Here is a 14,712-nt window from a genome sequence, read left to right as displayed (position 1 = left end):
TAGTTAAGTAAAGAATAAATCAAATTAAATCAATTAAATGTATTATTTTCACAACCATGTCAATTTTCCATCCATGATCAATTATGTTGCTTTCTATTGGGGTCATATGAACCTCCTGAAAATAGGCCAACTTCCCCCGTCTCAATTTACTGCAACAGTTGTATCTGCTCCTCGTGCGATGGGCAGATAAGGAAGGGAGAAACACTTGGAAATGGACCTGTCTGCTGTCACTAAACATCCCACATGTAGGCGTACGCAACCTGATTGACATATCCAGAGACCAGCCTTCGCGCTTCGTTGGCCAATTGCTGCACAGAGCTGGGTCGAGCCTTCAGATCCAACCTCTTATGTTGACTCATATAACACACACACACGTACACCAGCAGTCATGTGACGGTAATATAGTACAACTACTCTGCCTCGCTGCTAATCAGTCTGAACGGTTCTGGTAGGCAAGTCTCAAGGACAAACCATGCATTCGAGATAGAGATTCCCCATCAAATGCAAAGGAAAGACAATGCATTGGGATAAAATAAGGGATTTGTAAATGCTTTATTGAAAAAGGTAAGATGGAGTTTTACCGCATTTTTTCCTTGAGAATGAATGGGTTCTGCAAGAGATCGTGGGCGTGTGTTCCTCCAACCTATGACCATTCTGCAGCACGCACCGCTGGACGAAAACATATTTACGTTGTAGCGGTGAAGCTGCACTTATCTGCGCATCCTATGCTACGGGATGAGCAGAAGATGTGATCGTTTGCTTCAAAACTAGAATCAATATGTTGACGGTTATGAGTTATGATAAAATGAGACAAGGAGAAGTTTAAAAATTAGACTTTTTCGCCAGTAATCGGTAGAGATGTAAGCCTAGCCTACGGTGTTTAAATTGCTTTGCATTTGATTTAGATTTGATCGCCTATATACGCTCATTCTTGTTTTAAAATATTCTCAATGATTATGTTGTAATTATTCAGTGTTTGTTATGTAATAGCATGTAATGGCTGAATAATGTTTTGATGCACACGTGGCTTGACTAATAGAGATCATAAAAGCCCAGATTTACTGTTTTTTATTCGGTGCATGTGACAAATAAAACCAGATTTGATTATAATCTATGAACAAGATAAACGGTCAAGCAGAAACAAATCTAACGAAAACACATTTTACTTGTCGTGAACAAGATAAGTGGTCAAGCAGAAACAAATCTAATCAAATGTAATTTGATTTGTCACATGCGCCGAATAGAACAGTTGTATACCGTGAAATTGTTGCTTCTCAACGAGTAAAAATAAAACATGTAATTAAATAATAATAATGACGCGATAATCGCGTGTCATTCCACTACACGCGATAGGTGTTGATTTATTGCGGTTTGAGTGTTATAAACAGCATGACAGGTGATTTGTGCACTATTAGGAGCGCAGTGCTCACGGCTGCCTCACGCGGTGTTATTTTAATAATGTTGACGGTTCCTTTGGAGGTTTATTGTCGGTCACTGAGCCAAGAGGCCCAGAGAAGGGGACCGACGGTCAGACATTGATGACCATCTCAGCTTTGCCAGTTTTTTTTGTGTGTGTGTGGGTGGGTGGGGGTCAACGCTGCATGGATTTTGCAAATTAGATATGAAAGAAAACGGCAACGTTTTGTAAGATAAAAAATATGAAAACGATTCCCCATAGTTAACTAAAACATTTGTTCAAATTACAGAATATTAAATAAGTTAATTTGATTAAAAAAATGCACACAACACTTATTTAAATGTAGCCTAAATGTGTGAGGCGAAGGTGTGCTTTGGCAGGAATAATTTCCATTGCATCCATAGACACTCTTTCTGACACACACACACTCTGCAGCAGCCACTGCACAGCTGTGGACTCACAACAGGAGGTGCTCATGTGGCCTCGACCCAAATGCTTCCATTAGTTTTAGTTTCCACCAGTGGAAATATGACACCAACACCATTCTCACATATCCCAGATATCTCATGCCTGACAAAAGTGTGAATCTGAGGGAACACATCTTTTGACCTGACAGCATTCACCTTCTATTTTCTGACTGTACTGTAGTTGTTTTTTCAAGTCTTGCCCATTGTACTGTTGTGTGTGTGTGTGTGTGTTAGTGTGTGTGTGTGTAACAGAGTGCATTCATAAAGATATTTTGAATTTTTTTGAATCAGAAATACAAGTAAAGGAATGCGATAGCCGCCTATGCTCTCTGGTAACCACTTCAGCTCTCACGCCAACCGCATGTGAACTTGAAATGGAAACAGGCACGGCATTCCATATTTTGAACATGCAAGCCAGGAACAGAGAGGCGGAAGATCATTTGTTTCACAAGTGGTGCATTGGTGATTCATGACTTGTCAGTAGGTCTTGCCTCTGTTCTTGTGCCTGTAGACTCTTGTCTGTGTGTTCTTACAGTGACATGCATTACTATGTATGAAATGTATTAATCTCAAAACTCAGTTTAGTAATCTTCTCTCTCTTCTTCTCTCCTAATGGGTGTTTGTCTAGATATATCCTGGCTGGAAACCTTGGAATTAAAGTATTTTCCTACCGAAGCATTCTTATTTTTTATCCTGAGAGAGAACAACAGGTGTTTCTCTATTTTTTTTCTGCGAAGCGTGACCTTGCTGTGGTGACCCCTTCTGGGGTTTATTTGTTGACAGTTTCCCGACAACAAGAGGAATAACCCTAACAAACTGTTATATCAGTAAGACAATTTTCAACACAAATTGGAGTGACAATCTCTTGGCCCATAGCCAGGAATGGTGGATAACTTCCTATTGAGCGGCGAGGAGACTTTCGTAACTTACGATAGCGCCCCTTCGGTGTATCACCTGTCGGACATGGTGACGGATGCAGGGACCTACCAGGTGATGCCCTCGCCCTTCTCCGAGGATGACCTGAGCGAGTCATCAAGCCCTCGCTCCTGTTCTAGCCCCGACTCCCAAGTGCTCAGCTCCAGCTATGGCAGCAGCTCCAGCGCCGAGAGTTCAGACAGCATCCTGGACTTCCTGCTGTCCCAGACCTCCCTAGGCGGAGCAGGGACTGCGGCGGCCATCCCCATGTCACTGCCCACCTCTCTGTGGGACTCACAGAGGGATGAGCCATCCCACCCCCATCCAGAGGCCTTGAAGGAGGAGAGTGTGGACTTCTCTGTCTGGTCCTTGGTGGACATGGAGCAGCCATCCTTCCAGCCCACATTGGAGGAGATAGAGGAGTTCTTGGAGGAGAACATGGAGGTGGTGTCATCCATGAAGCAGGAGGCCCGGGAGGGGGCGCTGGGGCTGGGTCTGGAGGAGATCATGGGGCTGGGGGTGGGACTGGAGGTGTACAGGGAGTCCTCATCCCCAGGGTCAAGGCTGGAGCCCGAGGCCAAGCATTCAGACCAAACTGTGTTTACCGAGAATGCTGCCACCACCACCGAGACCAAAATCACACCGGCCTCGCCGGCACAGGAGTCCATAGAAGGTCTGCACGAAGACAGGTCCAAGAGTGATTCATTATCCAGCAGGCTTGGGACAACAGAGAGCTTTGCAAACCGTGGCAGCAGTGGGATGCCGGTCATCCTGCAGATCCAGCCCATGCAGATCAAAAATGAACCCAGTTCCTCGGCTCCTCATCATCCTCCCCAAGTCGTCCAGCCTCCCCCTCAGCCGGCATCCGACATCAAAATTGCCCAGCTGCTGGTCAACATCCAGGGGCAGACCTTCGCCCTGGTTCCCCAGCTGCTGCCCTCCACCAGCCTTAATGTCTCCTCCAAGTTTGTGCGCATCGCTCCAGTGCCCATTGCAGCCAAGCCCCTGGGCCTTGGGGAGGTGCTGGTTGGGGTCCAGGGCCAAGGGCTCCATGTGGGGGGTCAGCAGTTTCAGAAGAACCCTGTGGCGGACCTCATCAAAATGCACAAATGCACTTTCCCCAGCTGTACCAAGATGTACACCAAGAGCAGCCACCTGAAAGCCCACCTCCGGCGACACACAGGGGAGAAGCCCTTCGCCTGCACCTGGCCAGGCTGTGGATGGAGGTGAGTGGGTGCTCGTTGACTACGATGATGATCATCATCATTTTATGGATTTGCTATGCCTAAAGGCCTTTAGGCATTCAAGTTAGTAGACATATACCAATAGAAAACATACACCACTGAGCACATAACTTGATGATTCTTCATAATGAATTACGATAGCTGCAATGATCTCATCACACGTTATCAGAATTGTATTTGGCAGGGTTTTGAAGTTAAAGAGTTTAAGACATCCTGTTTCGAGATTTGAATGACATTGCTAGGTTACGGCAGGTTGTATAAAGAATGCTTAGGGTGAGTGAGTGACTAGTCAGTGAGCCCAAGCTTTCACAAGCATGTCTGAGATATGGAGGGGGTATTATCCCTTGTTGTTATCGTTTGGCCTTTCTGGACACATTGGGGAAATGATATGTCAATGGGACAACCCAGCAAATGTCTTGAGGACATTCAGTGACATTCCCATTACGTCCCTTATGGGTTTTGGCATAACAATATCCCTCTGACGTTCTGAGAACATTCTAAGAACGTTGTGTAATGGTCCCAAGGGAACGTTCTCTGAGGGACCTTTGTCTAGTTCCCTGGACATCACTGAGGACCAAATCAGATCTTTTTAGGACATTCTCAGGAATTTCATTGTACTCGTTCTTAGGGCTTTGGGTGATGGTCCCAAGGGAACGTTCTTTGGGGGACCTTTTTCTAGTTCCCTGTTTGACCTGGGGACGTCCCCAAATATGTTTTAGGAAGTTCTTAGGACGTTGTGTCATGGTCCTCTGATGCTCCCCCGATTGTCCTAGGTGTCCCAAACCATTATAAGTAATGAAATGGGATCTGAGTTTTAAGGTAAGTTGTACGCTGTTCAGCTAAAATAGTGTAAAAATATATAAACAATATTGTTACATGATCACTTCATACTGACTTTTCAATGTGATCCCACCTGGGATTTGATCTCACATCCTTTGGATTTGAGGTATACTGCTCTTTATGCTGTACAATTTCCCAGACACATTCATTACCTATAATACATCTCTGCTCCTAGCAAAGGAGTGCGATCTCCACTGCTATTGTAATTATCAGTTAATCTGACTATTCTCTCATTGATTTACTTATTTCAGAAATTTGAGTTTGGATTGTTAATATAGTTGTCTGATGTTGGTGGGGCATATTGTTCTGTTTTAATGTTACTGCTGAATCACTATGATAGATATCATCGTTTTTCGTGGGTGTATTTTTAACAGAGCTGAGATTTGCGAAGGGTAGTAATAGGACTAGAGGTGAAATCAGTCATTGATACAGACATGGTGGCAAAGCAGGGCAATCGAAACACTGTGAACCAAGAGATTGTCAGTGCAAATCCCAGGTGAGGACATGTTAAATAATAATTACTGTATGAATAAACTTACACGGTGTAATATATGTAAGTTGTTAATAGCACAGTTTGTGTGTGGGTGTCCCTAGCATTGCCAAAAGACAAAGAGCTGTGAATGGATCAGTGGTTTACCAGTCAGGGCCTTGATGGACCATGGTAGAACGTTTTATTCATTTTTGGGGGGAGAACATTTATTTGAGACCATCAGTATTTTTTTTTTACCTTTATTTAACTAGGCAAGTCAGTTAAGAACAAATTCTTATTTTCAATGACGGCCTAGGAACAGGGCGTTAACTGCCTTGTTCAGGGGCAGAACGACAGATTCTTACCTTGTCAGCTCTGGGATTCAGATCTTGCAACCTTTCGGTTACAAGTTCAACGCTCTGACCACGAGGCTACCTGATGCCCCAGTAAACTGGGAACTATAGAAAAACCTCCAGGGGACCATGACACAACGTCCCAAGAACATCCTAAAAATGTCCCCAGGACAAACCGGGAACTAGACAAAACCTCAAGGGGATCATGACACAACATCCTGATGACATTAGGCAACCATTTTGTGATGTCGCGGGGACGTCCTAACGACTCATTGTTGTTAGCAGGGAAGTTCACTTTACAGTACAAGCTGGGTGTCATGTTTCTCAATTGAAGGCAGCTTTTGTACCACAGACTGTGACTGGCACCCAAATTGACCAGTCCGATGAGGTCATCAATTAGCGCCAGTGAGTGGCTTAAAGTGTGACTTCACAGGATCCAGAGGCCCCTTCAGATAATATTGCTTAATGTGCGTCCCAGATGGCACCCTATCCCCTACATAGTACACTATTTTTGACCAGGAAATAGGGTGCCATTTGAGATTCAGCCTGAAAGACTTCCTCTCTCACAGCATCAAGCTTTCAGAGTAGGTGCAGCATTCCTTCTGGTTAACATGGATTTGAGTTGCTTGTTTCATTTTGGCTAATTGGCGATCACTCGACATGCTATTCCTTCACTGCAGCGTCACAATTTAGTCACGACAGTAGGAGCGCTGTGAATCATTTTACTTGTCTACCACTCAGTGATATTCCCTTTGGGGACTTCCTGGTAAGTACTTATAATCAAGACGATGTCTCTTTAAGAAATGGAACGTATTTGACTTTTATTTATTTTATTTATTGAACCTTTATTTAGGCAAGTCAGTGAAGAACAAATTCTTATTTACAATGATGGCCTACCAAAAGGCAAAAGGCCTCTCCGATGGGGGCTGGGATAAAAAATATAAATATAGGACAAAACACACATCACGACAAGAGATACAACACTACATAAAGAGAGACCTAAGACAACAGCACAGCATGGTAGCAACACATGACAACACAGCATGGTAGCAACACATGACAACACAGCATGGTAGCAACACATGACAACAACACGGTAGCAACACAACATGACAACAACACGGTAGCAACACAACATGGCAGCAGCACAAAACATGGTACAAACATTCTTGGCTAACAGCACAATGGGCAGGACTTGCAAAAACAACTACAGTATAGTCAGAAAATAGAAGGTGATGGCTGTCAGGCTGCGATCAAAGTTTTAATTGGAGGTTTGTCAAAAGATATAAATGTGTTCCCTTAGATTCACACTTTTGTCAGGCATGAGATATCTGGGATATGTGAGAATGGTGTTGGTGTCATATTTCCACTGATGGAAACTAAAACTAATGGAAGCATTTGGGTCGAGGCCACATGAGCACCTCCTGTTGTGAGTCCACAGCTGTGCAGTGGCTGCTGCAGAGTGTGTGTGTCAGAAAGAGTGCCTACGGATGTCTTCATCAACAAGATCTCATTGTATCCCTCAAAATGGAGTCTATTTTTGGGTTAGTTCTGTGTGTTTACATGATAAAAACAGAAACAAGTCAAATGTTTATCCTTTGATTCCGAGTGGTTAAGGTTAGGGCTATGGTTTGGGAAGACTTAAAACAAAATAATCAAAATACGACATGCTATTACCATCAAGTATTATCAAGTATCCTCAAGGCTTGCGAGAGCATTGTAAACTGCGGTGATGCATTGGTCTGAGCAGCACACTTTGGCACTGAACATCATGAGTTCGCACCCAGTGTTGGGCAATTGATGTTCTTTTTTTGTGAGCGCTGAGGAATGTATATAGTGATGTTTTCAGGACCTTTTCAAACGTCCGATATCGAAGTCTATTTGTAGTGATCAGGCTGGTCATGATCTGAATAGGGGTGTCAGTTTTCAACCGTGTGTGTGCTTGTGTGTGTTTGTATGTGTGTGTTTGAGCTCGCATTGATGAGTGTGCATGCGTGAGAGCGTTGGTGTGTGTGTGTGTGTGTGTGTGTGTGTGTGTGTGTGTGTGTGTGTGTGTGTGTGTGTGTGTGTGTGTGTGTGTGAGAGAGAGAGAGAGTGTGATGGTGTGTGTGACTCTTGGCACTTAGCTGCCTGATTTCCTGAGGACACAGGGTCAGTCGGAGAGAGTGACAGTCTCGGGTGAAAGAGTGTAACCTTTGGCTTTGTAAGCCAGAGGGGAATGCATCTATATGCACTGGCCTGCAAAGACCTTACTGAGTATAGGTGGCTAACACATGGACAAAGTACAAGTAGGGATATGTGAATTGTGACTGTACTTACAAAGAGGTGGACGAGGTAACATGTGTGTGTTAGTGTGTGTGTGTAACAGGGTGCATTCTGTTGTGCCCTGAGCAGGGATAGAATTTGTAATGTTTTACACAACATCACATGCAATTCAAACCAACCATTTATGCCAATAGAGAAAAAGATTAGTCTGTCACTTGGTGAGTGACGTTTGTCTTCAGATCTTAGTAATCTCGCTTACCTAGAAGTAAAGTTATCTCGCGGAAGATTGTCATTTCTTTTTTTACTTCTGGGGGGAATGCCGTTAACAATTGTGATTACCTTTGTGCAAGGGAAGGAAGTGAAGTGTCTTGCCTTGCAAACGGAAACTCTCTGCCAAACTAATATCACCCATGTTTATCATGGCCAAAAAGCACATTTTTGGTTTTCATTAATTTTTACAATTTAGACTATCTTTACTTTGTGGCTGTGGAATCTAGTGGAAAACTATATAATCTACACACAGGCTTGAAAATCACCACACCAGTTTAAGAACTTTCTTTGCCCAATCCTGATTCGTTCAAATAATAGACGAAAACCCCAAACCAGGAACTACTGCTGCTCATAATCACATAATTCTATGTGAGTCTTGACAGATTCATCTGTCCACCAAAATTTGTCCATGAGAGTTTAAGATCTCAGGGAAAGTATGATGTCACTGAAGTTTTCCAGCAAACATGCTACAGACGAGTTTCACATCCACTACAGGTGCATGTGTGTATGTGCTGTATGTGTCTACACACTCCATACAGCATATTAGTTTGCATAGAATCAGCTTACCGTCCGTACCTGATATGCTCTATCATTCATGGACTCCAGTCCACTTCTCCACAGTGAGCAATCTACAGTCTATTGCTGAAAAGGCCGCTGCATCAGTCAATTTATTTATGATGACCTTGGGACCAACTTGGCAACCCGCCAGCGGCCGTGTATTTGTAATGTATTTGTAATGTATTTGTAATGCATTTGTATTGTATTTGTATTTGTTTTGTATTTGTAATGTATTTGTATTGTATTTGTGTTTGTTTTGTATTGTATTGTATTTGTAATGTATTTGTATTGTATTTGTGTTGTATTTGTGTTTGTTTTGTATTGTGTTGTATTTGTAATGTATTTGTTTTGTATTGTATTGTATTTGTGTTTGTTTTGTATTGTATTTGTAATGTATTTGTATTGTATTGTATTGTATTTGTGTTTGTTTTGTTTTGTATTGTATTTGTAATGTATTTGTATTGTATTTGTGTTTGTTTTGTATTGTATTTGTAATGTATTTGTATTGTATTGTATTGTATTTGTGTTTGTTTTGTTTTGTATGGTATTTGTAATGTATTTGTATTGTATTTTATTGTATTTGTGTTTGTTTTGTTTTGTATTGTATTTGTAATCTATTTGTATTGTATTGTATTGTATTTGTGTTTGTTTTGTTTTGTATTGTATTTGTAATGTATTTGTATTGTATTTGTGTTTGTTTTGTATTGTGTTGTATTTGTAATGTATTTGTTTTGTATTGTATTTGTAATGTATTTGTTTTGTATTGTATTTGTAATGTATTTGTTTTGTATTGTATTGTATTTGTGTTTGTTTTGTATTGTATTTGTAATGTATTTGTATTGTATTTGTGTTTGTTTTGTATTGTGTTGTATTTGTAATGTATTTGTTTTGTATTGTATTTGTAATGTATTTGTTTTGTATTGTATTTGTAATGTATTTGTTTTGTATTGTACTTGTAATGTATTTGTATTGTATTTGTAATGTATTTGTAATGTATTTGTATTGTATTTGTAATGTATTTGTAATAGTCTGTCCCAGTAGATGAGCAGCAAAAATCCCACTAGTACTTATCCAGGCAATGCATCTCATCCCTACAACATGGGTCTTGCCTGGACACAAAGACCGGATTTAGGGAGAGAGAAGGTAGGGCAAGAAACAGAAAGAGTGGATGAATATAAATGGAGGAAGAGAGGGAGGGAGAGAGAATGTAGTGCAAGAAAAAGAGAGAGTGAAGGAATATAAATGGAGGAGGACAGGGAGAGAGAAGGTAGGGCAAGAGGGGCCTGTTTCAGTTTTGTACACACAATCAGTCTGATGGAAACTGGTGTGGAAATGAGATGAACAAAAGGCTAAGTGCTGAATAGCATGACTGTGTGATAGGAACGTCTAGGCTGGCAGGCTGCTTGAAAAGGGAGCAGGATCGATGTGAGGCTGATATGTTTACAGTTGGACAGAGGGACACACATGCGAACAGATACACGTGCAAACACACACGTACAGGTATGGGAATGTTGTGTGCACGCACGCACACACACAAACATACACTATACACTCATGTGTGTCCTTTTCTCTCTCTCTCTCGCTCTCTCTCTCTCTCTCTCTCTCTCTCTCTCTCTTTCACACAAATACAAAAATCTAATTAAATCTCCCCATATTTCATCTAGAGTTGACATCGATTTCACTCCATCACAAGGGGGGGGGGGGGTTCTTAGTAGTAGTGTGCCCACACGTGAGAGGAATGTTGAACAAGATAAGGCCAAGATGAGAAACTACCTTACTCTACAGACTTTACTACTCTCTAGCCGCCACCATGGGCCTCCGTACACCAGTTCTAGAGCAGTAGCAGTAGAGAGTAGTAGAGCTTGTGTCATTATGTGCTCTGAATGTTTGCCCTAGATTCGTACTCTTGTATAAACTGTATACAATCTACTTATAAACGCTTTTCAACACCCTTTTTACATGTCTGCACTGTAATAGATTATTAGCTGACTGTTATTAATAACAATGTTATTATTTCATTACTATCATTTGACTATAAGCCATTATTTTGAGAGTCACTGCTGTAGGCCTTCTGTAGTTGCCTATCTACTGAGATTGGCTCGCTGAGACTAAACCTCTTCTCTCCTTTCCTTGTGGTTTGGGGACTCATGTTTTATGTGTGTGTGACAGATAGTAAAGTGGGTTTTATACCGACTCCGCAGCTAAATCACAGGCTCCAGATTGCATGAATTCGTCATCCTGTCAGCTCTGGCTGTAACATCTGGGAGACAGAAAGAGCTAGGCTTGTGAGAGACTGCTGGGAGGCCAATAGTTGTCATGCCTTAAGCTTTATCCATCTGTTTCACGCTATCGCTAACTATTTAGAATTTCCTCATAGCATTTCTCCAGGGTTTATTCCTGGGTTTTAAGCTAGCACTAACTAGCTAACAATGATCTGCATAGCACTGGTAAGGTAATGTGTTTTAAGTTAGCATGAACCTTTTTTGTATTGCCATTCCTTAAGCTTAGCCGAACCATGTGTTTTAAGCTAATTATTTAGCATTGCTAGTCTTGCTTTAGGGTTCATTATTATGAGCCGTCCTCCCCTCAGCAGCCTCCTGTGAACTTTGTGCTGTAAAATTACTTTTACTATCGTGACTGTAGACAAATCTGTATATCTTAACATTTCGGAATCACTGTCAACGTTTAACAATAATATGGAATGAAACTAAAAGCAAATTCTCTTGTCTGTTGCTATGTCAAAGAAAATAAAAAGTATAATTCTGAAAAAATAAACATATCACATTACATATGTAAACAATAATGTTTTATTCTGTTCTATTTTAAAATGATTGACATCTCTCTCCTATCTGTGTCTCTCCCAGGTTCTCGAGGTCAGATGAGCTGTCGCGACACCGGCGGTCCCACTCAGGGATCAAGCCCTACCAGTGTCCAGTGTGTGAGAAGAAATTTGCCCGCAGTGACCATCTGTCAAAACACATCAAAGTCCACCGCTTTCCGCGAAGCCGGACACTGCGCACAACAAACTGACCACACCCGGACCACTCTTCAATGGACACAGACCAAAGGAGCACGGAATGTGTGTCTGTGAGATGGAATTTGTGTGAATGTGCTTGTGTGAGAGTGTGGTATGACTTACGGGGGGGAGAGAGAGAAAAAGAGCCAGAGAGAGAGAGCAAGAGAGAAAAAGAGAGAGAGAGAGAAAAAGAGCGAGAGAGAAAGAGCTAGAGAGAGAGGGGTCGAGAGAGCGCGAGCACGAGAGAGCGATGGAGATGGAAGATTTATGTGTGCCTTGCCTTTTAGAGAGATCTATAACAGTGGTCTTGTGCTATAATTTATTGTTGAAAGCAAAAGCAAAACCAACACATGACACTTACCATCTTCTTAGTAATCAACGTTTCTTGAGATTCTTATTGCTGTTGGTATTTTGTACACTTTTTATTTGTTTTTCTGTTCAGTCTTTATTTTATTTTTCAATTAAAGATTGTTTTCATTTGAGATGAAATGTATTAATTGCTTCAGTAATAGCCTTGAGTTTCTATTTTACCTGGATATGACTGCCTTTTACCTTGTTAAGAAGTGCCAATGTCTTTGACATTCCTCATCCAAGTCCGGTTGAAGTTCGCCCGGAAAAGTTCTCCTTGTTTTTTGCCTTGTCACTCATAGCTCATTGACAGAGGGTAAAGAATAGCTTACTCATTCATCACACTGTTTGTTCAAAGGGAGTGGCAGAGCATATTGTCAATTCTGTACATAAACTACTGATAACAAATATGAACATGTCGCTCGCTATAAGCTACTGGGACTCTTCTCAAGTTCCAGAAAAACTTCCCCAGCTCAGATTCTGAGACAAGGCGGATGAAAGTAAAAGAATGGAACAAAGAAAGAATTGCGCACATTTATGATTGTTGATTGTTTTATGTGTAAAAAAAAGCCTTCCAATCAGTGTTAGATTTTGTATTCAGCTTTTTATTCTAAACTCATGTTGTGTATTTGTTGGTCTTTTTCGTGTCAGTGGCTCAAGCCGTTCGTAAGACACTTGTCTGGCCTTAACCCGCCACAGCATCCTTACTAGGGGGGCAAAATGGTCTGAATAACAAGTGATTCATTGCAGGCATGTTTTATGGATTAATGGTGGCATGGTTTGAGAGAATGAGGAAAGGGAATTGGAAATGCATAATCCTTTAATCCTGTCAATGGAATTGAATCTCAATGAGCTTTTTCTCTCCTTTTTGCTGTTGACACAAAATCTGCCTCAAATCAGCTCCACAATCTGATCTGTTACTGGAATACCCCAGAAGCTTATGTTGAAGTGAGGTTATCATGTATGTGGATACCACTACACCACGGTGCTGAACAACCAGAATAACTACCTTCTGGAAACTGTTGTCATAACACACTTATTAGGCCATGGCACAGTTGTCATTATTCTTGATGTCCTGTTTGCTCTTGAGACTTGTTGGTTAAGTACGCCACGCCCTGTTGTGAAAGTACGGTGTGTGAGACACCATTCATGCATAGTTAATGTGATGTTCGCAGATGAAAAAGCAGGGGTACATTATATTGTACATAATTCCTTTCATTCAATTTTTGAATTTTTAATGCTTGTTTAAACACAGGTGTTTTATCGCATCCTATGAATGCATGTGAATATGCAGGAGTGTACATGGCTACACAGAAGACTATTGTAATAACATATCTTAAGGCCAAGATTCAGGACTCTATTCAATCTGTAAAGCTGAAGCGTCATTTCTGATTGAGCTGACATATGCAGTGTTTACCGTGAATCCAGTCTCCGCTAAACAGGAACCTTGCCTTTAAATTAAATCACTCTGTAAAGCTGAACTTCTGCGATGGGGATTGAATAGAGCCCTCAATCAGATCAAGCGTTAATCGGCGATAGCCGACACCTGCATAGCTGATGTTTTGGCGTTGTCTGAACTGCGTTGGAGCGCTCAAATCGTTGAGCAGCTGCTCTTGTTATCTTTTTCATGAAGCCACACCCATCCCACTTGCATTAGAAGTTCAGAACGAGAAAGTCTAGGCTATATAGAAATAATGATGCTCATTGAAAATCATTCAACAGAATATTAAGGATTTCTATCAGCCTAATAGAGGTGTAGATTCCATTTTGCATTCCAGTGTTCCAACTTGTAAACAAGGCTGCATGGGATTTCTCTTAATGTGACTTTGCAGCCAATGGCAATGTCCCCTTTAGGTATAATGCCGGGAGCCACTTGTGGATTTGACAGCTCCAACACAGTTCCACCTCGGACACCGTCAAAACATCAGCTATGTGGATGGATGCTAATCCGGATCTGATTGAATCGGACCCTTCGTTTGTGGTTGTGTAGATTTCTAGTATACGCCCTAAACGTGTACATAACAAAACATTTCAGAACATATCAATATATTATATTTTTTTTCTTTGTTCTACCCAAGATGCATTTACAAATAAAATTTTAAGAAGCGATCCTGTGATCATTACTTTTTATTATTTCTTCACATTTGATCTTGTGACTTTATTACAGAAATGTATTCTTAATGTTAAGGGGCAACACATTGTTGAAAGTAACTGTCCAGTGAAAATTTCACTTTTAAAAGTGTACTGGTACTGGTATACTCCCACAATATTCTGTTGTAGGGGTATGCCCACACCATTCAAACACAAAAAAAGCTTATTTTTAACATACTTAACTACCATTTTTGGAAGGAAAACTATTTCATTCATTTAGTAATTAATTATTGATCGTATTTCATAGAAATCTGGAAACACTGGACACTTTAACAAAGGATATACAGTACCAGTCAAAAGTTTGGCCTCAACTCAATGATTTTTCTAAATGTTTTACTATTTTCTACATTGAAGAATAATAGTGAAGCCATCAAAACTATGAAATAGCACATATGGATT

The 14,712-nt window shown here is 41.1% G+C and overlaps 1 protein-coding gene across 1 annotated transcript; it reads left to right on the top strand.

Moving 5' to 3' along the window:
• Window positions 1-375: 375 nt before the first annotated feature.
• LOC110528509 (Krueppel-like factor 15) lies at window positions 376-14,271 on the top strand. Its single transcript, XM_021610615.2, has 3 exons — window positions 376-564; window positions 2,513-4,025; window positions 11,663-14,271. Exons 2-3 carry the CDS (start codon window positions 2,767-2,769, stop codon window positions 11,826-11,828), a joined length of 1,425 nt encoding a protein of 474 aa, XP_021466290.1. The 5' UTR covers window positions 376-564; window positions 2,513-2,766; the 3' UTR covers window positions 11,829-14,271.
• Window positions 14,272-14,712: the final 441 nt, after the last annotated feature.

The sequence above is a fragment of the Oncorhynchus mykiss genome, chromosome 7, assembly GCF_013265735.2.
Source record: "Oncorhynchus mykiss isolate Arlee chromosome 7, USDA_OmykA_1.1, whole genome shotgun sequence".
Taxonomy (NCBI): domain Eukaryota; kingdom Metazoa; phylum Chordata; class Actinopteri; order Salmoniformes; family Salmonidae; genus Oncorhynchus; species Oncorhynchus mykiss.
The sequence above is the reverse complement of the archived record's forward strand: the minus strand, read 5'-3'. Positions and strand labels throughout refer to the sequence as shown.

Excerpts from the sequence above, each read along its gene's own strand:
- LOC110528509 (XM_021610615.2), top strand. The coding sequence starts at position 2,767 with ATGGTGGATAACTTCCTATTGAGCGGCGAGGAGACTTTCGTAACTTAC. Across the intron at positions 4,026-11,662 it reads TGGCCAGGCTGTGGATGGAG|GTTCTCGAGGTCAGATGAGC; the intron begins GTGAGTGGGTGC and ends TGTCTCTCCCAG.